The following is a 13,710-nucleotide window of genomic DNA, read 5'->3' as shown; positions in this document are numbered from 1 at the left end:
TGTGTCCTGCTTTGCTGGCATCTGGGCTGTGGGGTAGCGCTGCCCCCGGACGGCCATGGGGCCATTGCAGGTGCCGGGCGAGTCCTGCAGCCTGACCGCGGTCTGTCCCCTAGCAGGGAGAAGTATGGAAACGAGCCTTCCGGGCTGGTGCTCGGAGCTGGGCAGAGAAGGTCTCAGGCTGGGGGGTCCCGACGACTTTCCAGATCTCTCCCTCCTGAGCAGCGATGGGGGCGGGACGGATCCTGGGGGCCGGGAGCTGCTGGGCTGGGGCTCTGCTCATGACACTGACGGTGCTGAGAACCCACCTGGCTCATTGCTCACTGCAATCCTGTGCAGAGCCCCGTCCTGGGTGGCTGCTGGGTGTATCAGGGGATCGGACCCCACAGGCCATTGGGGGCCCCATTCTGGGTCGGTGCTAGGTGTATTGGGAGGGGCTGGATCCCACCCAGCCTGGGGAGCCCAGTCCCAGCAGGCGCTGGGTGTAACGGGGGAAGAGGGGGTTGGACCCACATGCCGCTGGGAGCTCCGTGCTGGGCAGATGCTCAGTATGTCGGGGGATTGGACCCCACAAGCTCTGGGCACCCTCTGCCTTTCCCTGTGTGCCCCCTACTTGGGGTCCCACCTGCCCCCCACTCTCCTCATCTCTCCCATTCTCTCCCTGGTGTCCCCTCCATCCGTGGGTGCTCAGTGTTACTGTCATTCTCCTCCCTCACCCCACATCTCCCTGCTGTCTCCTCAGGCTGCCCCACATCCTGGGAGGGTGGCTGCGGGGGAGAGCTTTCCTTGCCGCTCTAGGGGCCCCCGGCTGTTCCCCACCGGGCCGCTGAGCTATAAGTCCCAGGACAGGTGGGTCCTTGAGCTAAGGGGTCTCCCCTCTCCGGAGCATTTCCTGTGTCAGCACAATGCTGTCCATAGCCCGAGCACTCCCCAGCGACCCTACAATAACACCCCAGCCCGTCCACCGCCCAGCGCTCCCCAGCGACCCTACAATAACACCCCAGCCTGTCCACCGCCCAGCGCTCCCCAGCGACCCTACAATAACACCCCAGCCCGTCCACCGCCCAGCGCTCCCCAGCGACCCTACAATAACACCCCAGCCTGTCCACAGCCCAGTGCTCCCCAGCGACCCTACAATAACACCCCAGCCCATCCACCGCCCAGCGCTCCCCAGCGACCCTACAATAACACCCCAGCCTATCGACAGCCCCAGCGCTCCCCAGCGACCCTACAATAACACCCCAGCCTGTCCACCGCCCAGCGCTCCCCAGCGACCCTACAATAACACCCCAGCCTGTCCACCGCCCAGCGCTCCCCAGCGACCCTACAATAACACCCCAGCCTGTCCACAGCCCAGCGCTCCCCAGCGACCCTACAATAACACCCCAGCCTGTCCACCGCCCAGCGCTCCCCAGCGACCCTACAATAACACCCCAGCCTGTCCACCGCCCAGCGCTCCCCAGCGACCCTACAATAACACCCCAGCCTTCCACCGCCCAGCGCTCCCCAGCGACCCTACAATAACATCCCAGCCTGTCCACAGCCCAGCGCTCCCCAGCGACCCTACAATAACACCCCAGCCTGTCCACAGCCCAGCACTACCCAGCGACCCTACAATAACACCCCAGCCTGTCCACCGCCCAGCGCTCCCCAGCGACCCTACAATAACACCCCAGCCTGTCCACAGCCCAGCGCTCCCCAGCGACCCTACAATAACACCCCAGCCTATCGACAGCCCAGCGCTCCCCAGCGACCCTACAATAACACCCCAGCCCGTCCACCGCCCAGCGCTCCCCAGCGACCCTACAATAACACCCCAGCCTGTCCACAGCCCAGCGCTCCCCAGCGACCCTACAATAACACCCCAGCCCGTCCACCGCCCAGCGCTCCCCAGCGACCCTACAATAACACCCCAGCCTGTCCACAGCCCAGTGCTCCCCAGCGACCCTACAATAACACCCCAGCCCGTCCACCGCCCAGCGCTCCCCAGCGACCCTACAATAACACCCCAGCCTGTCCACCGCCCAGCGCTCCCCAGCGACCCTACAATAACACCCCAGCCTGTCCACAGCCCAGCGCTCCCCAGCGACCCTACAATAACACCCCAGCCTATCGACAGCCCCAGCGCTCCCCAGCGACCCTACGATAACACCCCAGCCTGTCCACGGCCCAGCGCTCCCCAGCGACCCTACAATAACACCCCAGCCTGTCCACGGCCCAGCACTCCTCAGCGACCCTACGATAACACCCCAGCCTGTCCACCACCCAGCGCTCCCCAGAGACCCTACAATAACACCCCAGCCTGTCCACCGCCCAGCGCTCCCCAGAGACCCTACAATAACACCCCAGCCTGTCCACGGCCCAGCGCTCCCCAGCGACCCTACGATAACACCCCAGCCTGTCCACAGCCCAGAGCTCCCCAGCGACCCTACAATAACACCCCGGCCTGTCCACAGCCCAGCGCTCCCCAGCAACCCTACAATAACACCCCAGCCTGTCCACGGCCCAGCGCTCCCCAGCGACCCTACAATAACACCCCAGCCTGTCCACGGTCCAGCGCTCCTCAGCAACCCTACAATAACACCCCAGCCTGTCCACCGCCCAGCGCTCCCCAGCGACCCTACAATAACACCCCAGCCTGTCCATAGCCCAGCGCTCCCCAGCGACCCTACAATAACACCCCAGCCTGTCCACAGCCCAGCGCTCCCCAGCGACCCTACAATAACACCCCAGCCTATCGACAGCCCCAGCGCTCCCCAGCGACCCTACGATAACACCCCAGCCTGTCCACGGCCCAGTGCTCCCCAGCGACCCTACAATAACACCCCAGCCTGTCCACCGCCCAGCGCTCCCCAGAGACCCTACAATAACACCCCAGCCTGTCCACCGCCCAGCGCTCCCCAGCGACCCTACAATAACACCCCAGCCTGTCCACAGCCCAGCGCTCCCCAGCGACCCTACAATAACACCCCAGCCTGTCCACCGCCCAGCGCTCCCCAGCGACCCTACAATAACACCCCAGCCTGTCCACAGCCCAGCGCTCCCCAGCGACCCTACAATAACACCCCAGCCTGTCCACAGCCCAGTGCTCCCCAGCGACCCTACAATAACACCCCAGCCTATCGACAGCCCCAGCGCTCCCCAGCGACCCTACGATAACACCCCAGCCTGTCCACCGCCCAGCGCTCCCCAGCGACCCTGCAATAACACCCCAGCCTGTCCACAGCCCAGCGCTCCCCAGCGACCCTACAATAACACCCCAGCCTGTCCACCGCCCAGCGCTCCCCAGAGACCCTACAATAACACCCCAGCCTGTTGTGAGGCAGCAAGGAGGGGGGAGTGTTGACCTGGGAATGTGGCAGGGGAGTTTCACTGGGGGTGGGAGACCTGAGAGCCTGTCACCTGAGCCAGGAGTGGGGGGAGGTAACACCTCTGCCCGGGAAATGGACAAAGGCTGCAGGAGGGAGCCTGCTGGGGGGGTTGGTTTCAGTTTCGGGCTGGGTGTGACTTTGTCCATCTCTTGGTGTGGCTCTGGGCTGCTGTTCTACCTGGTAACAGGCTGGTCAGCGCACTCACCACTGCTCTAACCGGCTACATCCCACTCCCCTCCTAGTCCTGGCTCCCAGCCCCCCTGTCCTAACCCACTGCACCCCAGCCCCCTCCCAGAAAGTGGTGCCGTTGGAGGAGGCCGGGTTTGGGCAGGAGACATGGAGCAACGCTACATATTAAGGGCACAGACCAGGCCCGTGGGGAGGAATTCCCCCCCCTCCCAGACTGGGATAGAACCCAGAAGTCCTGACTAGCCTGCCCCCTGCTCGAACTCACGAGACCCCACTCCCCTCCCAGAGCTCAGGATAGAACCCAGGAGTCCTGAATAGCCCCCACTCCCACCACTCGAGCCCACTTCCCCTCCCCAGCCAGGACTGTTATTATTGCTGTATTACCGCAGGGCCGAGGAGCCCGGTTGTGCCCACGACCCCCTTGGGCTCGCTGCTGCCAGACGCAGAACAAAAGCACAGAACCTACCCCCGGAGCCCGGGTCCCTCACACCCAGCTCTGGAGGGGCCCTGCCCCCAGGAGCTCTCAGCCCAGCCCAGCCAGCTGCCTCCCGGGCGCCCTGTGGGGCGTAGTGTTGTCAGGGCTCCCTGTGGGTAGCTGGCCTATGTCCCATGGGCAACCCGCTTGCTACCCGGACACCCCAGCCCAGCCTGGACACCCTGCCAGGACCCTTCTGGTTCCCATGGCCCACCCGCGCCCACCGCCTTGGTGTAGGTAGCCATGTCTGACCCCTGCACCCAGGCCCTGGCTCCTACAGCCCCCGGTGGGACCCACCGGGCAGCCCCTCCCTGAAGTGTTCATTGAATGGCAGAGGCCAGCGCCGGCTCCATGCGGCTCCTGGATCCCAGCGATCCCACAGCTCCCCCAAGTGTCCAACGTCCCCTGAACGTCCCTGAGGGAGGAGTGTCGGGGGGGGGGGTAGCCATGTTAGTCTGTATCCACAAAAACAACAAGGAGTCCGGTGGCACCTTAAAGACTAACAGATTTATTTGGACATAAGCTTTCGTGGGTAAAAAACCCAGTTCTTCAGACCTCCCAGGGCCCCGATCCAGTCCTGCCCTCGGGGCCCTCAGCCCTGGAGCCAGGCACGGATCCAGCCCCAAGGTCCATGTCCCCAGGAGACGGGCCGATGCCCATGCCTGGGCCGGTGCCGCCCTCAGGCCCTGGACTCCCCTGGTCTAACATCCTGGTAGCCCCTGGAAGGAGAGAGCAGAGGGGAGGGGTTAGGGGGTGTAACGGCCTCACCCCCACCCCCGAGAGGGAGAGGACTCACCTGCGTCTGCTCCGCCACAGCACCACGGCCACGGCGGCTACGGCCAGAGCCCCCAGGGTGATGCCCACGGCCAGGCCGGGGCCCCAGCCCCTGCTCTGCTCTGTAAAACAGGGGGTGCCATGCTGGGAACGGGGACAGGAGTATGGGCCCTCGTCCCTCCGCCTCTCCTGCAGTCCCACCCCTTCTCCCCCCACCTTCCCAACCCCTCATCTTCCCCCCAGTCTAGTCCTGCTCCCCCATCCCAATCTTGTCCCATTCCCCTCAGCTCCTCCATCCTGCTCCCCCGATCCATCTCCACGCCCCTCACCCACCTGCTCTGCTTCCCTGCGCCCCAATCCTGCTGTCTGGACCCTCCCCCGTCCCACTCAGGACGTGCAGGAAAAGCCCCCCGAGTCCACGACCGCACCCCACCCCCCAGGACATGCCCCTACCCCAGGGGATCAGCAGGCTCTGGCCCCCCAGGCTGCTGTGCTCCACCCAGCAGGCGTAGCTGTGCCCGTCGCCCGGCTCCACGGCCAGGGAGCTGCGCAGCTGGTAGGTGAGGTCCGCGTTGGGCAGGATCCCGCTGGAGCTCAGCCGCCCGCCCGGCGCCACCTCCTCCCCGTCCTGCAGCCAGGCCACGCGGACGGGCCGGGGGTAGAAACCGGTGACCCGGCAAACCAGCAGTAACGGCGCGGGGGTCCCGGCTGGGGGAGGCGCTCGGGCAAACACCACGGCGACCGGCCGCTCTGAGACAGGGGGAGAGAGACGGGGCGGGGGAGAGGGACGATTCAGTCTGAGCCTCAGGGACTCACTCGCCAAGCCCAGCTCCATCCCCCGGGGTCAGGCGTTGGCCGCTGTCCTGGCCAGGCCCTGCAGTTACCAGTGGTGAGGGAATCCCCCTTCACTTCCTGTCCTAAACGGCTGTGCAGTGCGGCTATGAAACGGCTACTATGCTCCACCCCAGCTATAGCTGCATTTGTACACCAGGCAAGGGGTCCCTGGATAAACGGCCCCCTGCCCCACCCCAGAGGTGGCTGAATCTCAGTCCAAGGTGAGGGATCTTTGTACAAACAGCCCCCATGCCCAACCTCAGAGATGGCTGCATATGAGCACTGGGTGCGGGATCTCTGTATAAACAGCAAACACACCCCACCCCAGAGGTGGTCGCATGGCAGCGAGTGGTGTCCAGCGTCACCTTGCCTCTCCAGAGACTCGTTCCCATGCTGGACAAAGCTCTTGATCTGACTGACACACGTCGTTCTCAGGAGAAACTGAAGCGTGATGGCTGTGCCCTTATCCTGGTTGAGAAGGTCCCGGGCGTAGAGCGCCAGCTTGTCCCCCTGCCGAGCGACCCAGGTGCCTGCGTCCGCATCGAAGCTGATGAAGTCCTCCCCATTCACTCCGGTGTCATCGAATGCCCTCGAGGTGCCGTTGGGGTGCAGCTCGCAGCCGAGGGAGCCCTGGGTAACGAAGGGGTCTGGAACAGGAAGGGCAGGGGGATGAGGAGGGGTGTCCGGAGGTCACAGGAGAGGGCAGAAATAGGGGTTAGTAAAGACATAATGTCAGGTGCCATGAGGAGGCTGGGCCATACAAGGGCAGCAGGATTGTGGGGTGGCCCTGGCTGGAGTTAAGGGTAAATTGCAGTTTCTGTTTAAAGCTGATTTTTCACGTGCAGTCAGATTGGCTTGAAAATCGCTGCGTTAAATCGGGGCCTGAGGCAGAGGCTGTCATGGAAATTTGGGGTCCCTTGGTCACGGGGTGCCTGAGATACAGACCCCCGCCCAAATGACCTGCTTTCAAAGCGTCAGGCTCCATGTCAGGAAAGACCCGGAGCCTCGGCTCAGGGAGTGGGACGCGGGGCCCTTCCCCTCTAGGAAGTTCAAGCTACAATCTGGCCCCAGACCTGGCTGGCTGACTCTGGGGTGGAGAATGGGGTACGGGTGATTCCCCTCTGAGGGACACCGGCTCCAAACGGCCTACGGGCCAGGGACTGGCTGTCTTGCCCCCAGGGACACACTCAGTGGCTGTGGTGAGTGTGTCAGTTCCCAGCACCCCGCTCCGTACTCACAGCCCATTCCCTGCTGCTGAGCTATCCTGTTCACAGTACGGTTGAAGTTGAACAGGTAGCGATGGATCAGCAGCTCCAGGTCCTGCCACTGCTTCGGGGTCAGGCCCCGCTGGGCCCAGGGCTGCAGGAAGCGGATCTGGCAGGCGCTGCAGTCCATGGAGTGGGTCTCCAGGTCGCCCAGCAGGGCCATCCCCTCCATGTCCGTGGAGCTGGCGTTGTGGAAGACATTGATCTGGAGCAGCCGCAGGGTGACAGACGCTGTGGGGAGAGGAGGGGAGGCTGAGCCAGGGAAGAAGAGGAGGACAAAGTGGGTGTGGAGAGAGATTAATGAGTCTCTGTCCCGTAAACAGTCCTGCACTACGGGGTCTCCCTGCTGATCCCTAACCTGTCTCCCCCGTCCTACTCCCCCAGCAAGGGTCACTAGCCCAGCATGGTACTTCCCCACCCTGCCCCTAGTATTACACCATCCACATGCATCCCTGGTAGCAGAAAGGGCAGGAGGGGTCTCCACTTACCAGCCCGGGCCCCCCATTCCCAGCAGAGAAGCAGCAAAGGGAGCAGCATCCTGGCAGGGGAAGGGGGAGCCGGGCTCTGGCGGGTGTCAGGGCAGCGGGACGTGGGGCCCAGGATCCCCATGTGCTTTCAGTTCCTCCGCATCCTACACGCCTCTGCGACAACTTCTCTTTTTCTCTGTGCTTGCTCAGCGCTGAGCCCGCAGCTGCCAGCCCCAAGCCAATGAGGGCAGAGGGAGTCGGGGAGCGGGGGCAGCGCGGGAGGGGGATCCCGGCAGCAGGATCGGAACCAGGCCCTGTCCCCGGCAGACTCAGCCTATGTCCACACTGGCACTTCGTCCGCACAACTTTTGTCGCTCAGAGGTGTTAAAAACACACTCCCGAAGGACAAGAGTTTTACTGACGAAGCGTGCGGGTGTGAACAGCGCTCCTGCCGACAAAGCCGCTGCCGCTCGTGGCGGGGGGATGTTTTTTGTCGGCAGGAGAGCTCCCTCCTGCCGACAACCAGCTGCTATGCTGCGCGCCCTTTAGTGGCCATAGCGTGTGTGTGACGCCCCCTCCATCTCCTCCAGCCTGCGGTACCGCTGCTCCCAGCAAAGCCCCCCGCGCCGCAATGGGGCATCAGGTCAGCCCCGACTGCCCGGGGAGAGCTCCCTGCTGCCCCCGCCACGCTGCTGCAGCACGGCCCCTAGCACCGCCCTGGGGCAATGGGGCCAGCCCTGTCTGCCCGGGGAGAGCCCCCTGCTGCCCCCCGCCCCGCTCCCTGCAGCACAGCCCCCCAGTACCGCCCTGGGGCAATGGGGCCAGCCCCGACTGCCCGGGGAGAGCCCCCTGTTGCCCCCCGCCCCGCTCCCTGCAGCACGGCCCCTAGCACCGCCCTGGGGCAATGGGGCCAGCCCTGGGCTGTGGACAGGCTGGGTTGTTATTCTAGGGTTGCTGGCGAGCGCTGGGGCTGTGGACAGGTGTCATGGAGTGTGGGGGAGTCCGGGCCCTGCACCCCTCTTCCTGGGATTCACTGTGATTCCTGGGATTCTCAGCCAGCCAGTAAAACGGAAGGTTTATTGGACAATGGGAACACAGTCTCAAACAGAGCTTGTGGGTACAACCAGGACCGCACAGTCAAGTCCTTCGGGGGGGGAGAGCAGGGAGCTTAGACCCCAGCCCTGGGGATCCCTGCAATACCCCACACACAGGGCTGGGTGCGGTGCCGAGGCAGGCCAATGCAATGGGGGAGAAACACCCCATCATGTCCCTGATCAGGAAGCTGCTGCCCCGGGAGCAGGGCTATGCGGCCATAGAGAAGGCCCTGGGTGGGCTCTTAACAGGCTGCAGCCGGATCTCTTTGGGGCCACTTCACTGTGTACACAGACCACTCGCCCTGCCACGGCCGAACCGGATGAGAGGGGCCAATGCCAGGCTCCTGAGGTGGAGTCTGTCCTTCCAGGATTATGAGGTGAGAGTGGTGCTTTGTCCCGGAGAGGGAGGCCTGAACTTCCCCAGGTCACTGGCTAAGGTGACCCTGCTCAGTTCGATCTCCAAGCCGGGAGAGAAGTGAACGTGACGTTCTGCGTGTAATATCATATCTCATTGACAGGTGACAGGGCCAGAAAGAGTTAATTAACTCACAGACCGACGTGACCCAGGGCCGAACTGTAAAGACTGGTGAGGAAGAGATGGAAATGAAGAGAGCTTTGAAATGCAGCCGGCATTGTTAGAGATGGAAGGGGAGATGTTTGCTCAGGTCTTGTGATGTCAGCAAACAAGCCTTGTCTATGTCTGTGGCTTTGATCCAAAGATCAAAAAGGAGTATTAGTGTTTAGGAAGACACTGGAGGGAACTAGTAATATTGTCTGGTTTCAGAGTAACAGCCATGTTAGTCTGTATTCGCAAAAAGAACAGGAGGACTTGTGGCACCTTGGAGACTAACCAATTTATTTGAGCATAAGCTTGCGTGAGCTACAGCCCACTTCATCGGATGCATAAAGTGGAAAATGCAGTGAGGAGGTTTTTATACACACAGACCATGAAAAAATGGGTGTTTATCACGTCAAAAGGTTTTCTCTCCCCCCACCCCGCTCTCCTGCTGGAAATAGCTCACCTTACCTGATCACTCTGGTTACACTGTGTAGGGTAACCCCCATTGTTTCCTGTTCTCTGTGTATATAAATCTCCCCACTGTATTTTCCACTGAATGCATCCGATGAGGTGAGCTGTAGCTCACTAAATTTTATGCTCAAATAAATCGGTTAGTCTCTAAGGTGCCCCAAGTCCTCCTGTTCTCTTTGCGGATACAGACTAACCCGGCTGCTGCTCTGAAACCTGCCATTGTTACGCTGTATGCGAGCCTGTGTGAGCCTTACTGTTTTGCATGAAAGCTGTGTGTGCCTCAGTTTCCCTGTGTATTGCACCGATGACTAGGTGGTGGGAACAAGGGGGTGTGACTGGCGGGGGCTGCTCCAGCTGTCTGCAGGGATGCTATGGCCGCCCCTTCCTAACCTGAGACCCAGGAGGGGTCTGCGACCAGGTGACTCTTGGCCTGGGAAGCGGCACAAAGGCCGGAGGAGCAACGGGCCGGGCAGGGGCCAGGCAGCTGGAAGCGAGGCAGTCTCTGCTGGCTTGGGGCGCAGGGGGAGGGCCAGAGTCCTGTCTCTGGGCTCCCCTCCCCCCAAGATGGACTTGGCTGAAAGTCACTGATTTCTGTGCTAACAAGTTCTGTCGACTAATAAACCTTCTGTTTTCCTGGCTGGCTGAGAGTCACGTCTGACTGCGGAGTTGGGGGGCAGGACCCTCTGGCTTCCCCAGGACCCCGCCTGGGCGGACTCGCTGGGGGAAGCGCACGGAGGGGCAGAGGAGGCTGGAGGCTCCGGGGTCAGACCCAGGAAGGTGGAAGCCGGGTGAGCTGTGTGTCCTGCAGACAGGCTGCTCCCAGAAAGGAGACTTCCCCAGAGTCCTGCCTGGCTTCATGGGGAGCAGTTCCAGAGCAGCGCCCGGGGACTCCGTGACAAAGAGAAACTGCAACTTACCCTTAACTCCAGCCAGGGCCGCCCCACAATCCCGCTGCCCACGTGTGGCCCAACATCCTCATGGCACCCGACATTATGTCTTTACTCCCCCATCTCTCTATTTCTGCCCCCTCCTGGGACCTCCGGATGCCCCTCCTCATCCTCCTGCCCTTCCTGTTCCAGACCCCTCGTTACCCAGGGCTCCTTCAGCGGCGAGCTGCACCCCAACGGCACCTCGAGGGGATTCGATGACGCCGGAGCGAACGGCGAGGACTTCATCAGCTTCGACGTGGACGCAGGCATCTGGGTCGCTCGGCAGGGGGATAACTGGGTCCACTCTACACCCGGGACCTTCTTATCCAGAATAAGGGCACAGCCATCACGCTTCAGTTTGTCAGAGAACGACGTGTGTCAATCAGATCAAGAGCTTTCTCCAGCATGGGAAAGAGTCTCTGGAGAGGCAAGGTGCCATGCAGCCACCTCTGGGGTGGGGTGTTTGCTTTTTATACAGGGATCCCGCACCCAGTGCTCCTATGCAGCCATCTCTGGGGTTGGACTGGGGGGCTGCCTATACAAAGATCCCTCGCCTGGTACTGCCATGCAGCCACCTCTGGGGTGGGTCACAGGAGCTGTTTATCCAGGGACCCCTTGCCTGGTGTACAAATGCAGCTATAGCTGGGGTGGAGCATAGTAGCCGTTTCATAGCCGCACTGCACAGCCGTTTAGGACAGGAAGTGAAGGGGGATTCCCTCACCACTGGTAACTGCAGGGTCTGGCCAGGACAGCGGGGCCAACGCCTGACCCCGGGGGATGGAGCTGGGCTTGGCGAGTGAGTCCCTGAGGCTCAGACTGAATCGTCCCCTCTCCCCCGGGGGCTGAGGGAAGTGGGTCAGGGGTCGGGGGAGCAGGGTGAATTGCGGGAGAGGCGGAGGGACCAGGGCCCATACTCCTGTCCCCGTTCCCAGCATGGCACCCCGTGTTTTACAGAGCAGAGCAGGCGCTGGGGCCCCGGCCTGGCCGTGGGCATCACCCTGGGGGCTCTGGCCATAGCCGCCGTGGCCGTGGTGCTGTGGCGGAGCAGACGCAGGTGAGTCCTCTCCCTCTTTGGGGTGGGGGTGGGGCCGTTACACCCCCTAACCCCTCCCCTCTGCTCTCTCCTTCCAGGGGCTACCAGGACGTTAAACCAGGGGAGTCCAGGGCCTGAGGGGGTGACACCAGCCCAGGCGTGGGCATTGGCCCCTCTCCTGGTGACTTGGACCTGTGCCCTGCTCTAAGCTATTTGTCCTGAATTGATAGTGTTGCCGGCACCCAGTGCCAGAGGCGAGCAGCAGCAGGGGTTTGTTGCCCGGTGTGCGTCACCCAATAAACACAACGGGGTGGAGAAGCAGAAAGGTTTATTTGGAGCTCCAACGAAGGTGCAGGGAGAACAGAATCTCAAATCCTGCCCACGGAGCCGGCAGAGTCACATACCTTTATACTCCTCATCTCTGTTGCATTACACATCAGGCAAGTAAAACTGCTTCGCCTTACATGGGTTACAACAATACTTTTTCCGGCAACCTTTAACGAGTATTTTAGCAATTCAAAACAACAGCACAGCCTGCTTAGCCTGGCGATTAACGAGGCAAATAAGCGGTTATGGCCTTGTAGCTGATTCCTGCCGTTATCCTACCGTGGCGCCAGCAAAACCTACACAAAACAGCTCTGTCTGCTGCTGCAGCATTATGTTGGGAGTGCAAGGGCTTTCTCAGGCCAGCCAGGACTGAATTCTGTGAAGGGGGGTTGAGCAAAGAGACTGCCTCGACACTCATGGCCTTCCATCCCCTCGGCTTACCTAGTGGCCATGCCCTGGGACCCCAACAATACTCTCAGTTGTGTCCCGCCAAAGGCCGCATTGTTACAAGGGCGTAGTCGTGCTAGGATCCACAGAACCAGGTCAATTAAGCTCTGGATCAGAACCGCACGCTATCCAAATTTGAATTTTGGTATTGCTGGTTAAAGATCAGTAACCATAAGCCAGAAGGAAGCTGCTGAAAGAGAGGAAAGGGCTCGTAGGGGGCGTATGGAACTGCTGGCTGCCGAGGAGAGGGTTCAAGAGATGCAACAAGAAACTGCCAGACTCCAGCTCCAGGTCAAAAAAGCAAGGGAACAACAGCAGAAACTATCCCCTTGAAAGCCCAGTTTCTATCAATGTTGGCATGTTGTATTATCCTGAGCAGTTGTCTGTGTTGAACCAGTTTTGCTACGGCCAGGGAGAGGGTGACTCTAACCTGGGAAAGGAGGCAAATAGCTGCTTGTCTGTGAATGAAGTTTCTGAATGTCTGTCTAATGTCTCAGAAGTGAATCTGGAATTAGATCAAGCATGGAAAGATCTCACTGGTCAGGACAATGTTTCCCAGGAGCAGATTAAAGTGGATGGTCAGGGTGAAGCCCTAACTGAGGAAGGAAAGGGGAGATTTTTGATGGGTGGTGGATTGTGGGCAAGTACAGCTTGTAAAAGTGAACCTGAAAAGGGTACTGTGGTTTGCTGGAAGTAGCTCCGTGTAGTGTGGAGAACAGCAGGTTACGTGGTAAGGAAGCTGCCCCACTTTCCCAGTATTTGTCTGGAACCAGCCCTGGGTGCTGGGAAGAGGGAGAGGAGGACAAGGAAATTTTGGAGGAGCCTAGGCAGCCTTGTGAGCTGACGGCTGTGTCTAGTCAGCAGTGTGGGAAGGCGAGGAGAGTGGAAGATGAGTGTCCCTAGACCTTACCTGTTAGCTGGGTGGAGAATTGGGACAGGGAAGGAAACGTGCCTGTGTCTGTCAGGGGTATTGACTTGCCTGTGGAGGGAGCTACCCTGATCTCCAAGCAGTTGTCTGTGACCAGCCTTGTGTGCTGGGACCAGGGGAAAGAGATCCCAAGCTGTGTGTCTGGGAAAGGAGAAAGTGTGTCCAGCTCTTCTTTGTCTGTGGAGCAGACAGAAGGGGCCTTTCAGCCTGTGGCGGGTGAGGGTCGTGCAGTTATCTCAGAGTTGGTTCTGGATTCAGCTAAAGCCCAGGAAGGGAAGGGTCCTAAGTTTGTGTCTGCTCAGGAGAATGGCCCTGTAACTAGGTCGCATCCAGTTAGTGTCTATGTAAAATCCCAGTGACCAGACAATTCTGGTGCTTGTATTTTGCCTGTTGCTTGTGTGTTGTTGGGAAAGGGTGTCGCAACTCTGTCTAATCAGGGTGAGATCCTAGCCAGGGCACAAGGAGAGCATGAAGGTGATTTGGTTGAGTTACCCACTAACAGTGTGGAAACTTGCAACAAGGAGGAAAGTTGCAGAGGGAAAGAGGGTAC

General features: G+C 60.8%; 1 protein-coding gene and 1 long non-coding RNA gene across 5 annotated transcripts; one reads left to right on the top strand and one right to left on the bottom strand.

Moving 5' to 3' along the window:
• The first annotated feature begins 142 nt into the window (after positions 1–142).
• On the top strand, positions 143–13,710 carry LOC122462843. The gene is made up of 3 exons (XR_006285682.1): positions 143–290; positions 10,793–10,802; positions 13,696–13,710. It is a non-coding gene; the product is annotated as an uncharacterized LOC122462843 (long non-coding RNA).
• On the bottom strand, positions 4,521–7,823 carry LOC119567606 (antigen-presenting glycoprotein CD1d-like). Of its 4 annotated transcripts, none has more exons than XM_037914134.2 (6): positions 7,394–7,823; positions 6,879–7,136; positions 6,006–6,287; positions 5,260–5,556; positions 4,829–4,928; positions 4,521–4,751 (listed from the first exon to the last, which is right to left on the bottom strand). In XM_037914134.2, the coding sequence occupies exons 1-6, from the start codon at positions 7,512–7,514 to the stop codon at positions 4,712–4,714; spliced, it is 1,098 nt and encodes a 365-aa protein (XP_037770062.1). In that variant the 5' UTR covers positions 7,515–7,823; the 3' UTR covers positions 4,521–4,711. The 4 variants fall into 4 exon arrangements, with proteins under 4 accessions (XP_037770062.1, XP_037770061.1, XP_043383835.1 ...); XM_037914133.2 differs by having other exon boundaries at positions 6,879–7,157; positions 7,394–7,757; XM_043527900.1 differs by lacking the exon at positions 4,829–4,928 and having other exon boundaries at positions 6,879–7,157; positions 7,394–7,761.

This window comes from Chelonia mydas, chromosome 14 (genome assembly GCF_015237465.2).
Source record: "Chelonia mydas isolate rCheMyd1 chromosome 14, rCheMyd1.pri.v2, whole genome shotgun sequence".
Lineage (NCBI taxonomy): Eukaryota > Metazoa > Chordata > Testudines > Cheloniidae > Chelonia > Chelonia mydas.
This window is presented reverse-complemented; position numbering and strand designations above follow the sequence as displayed.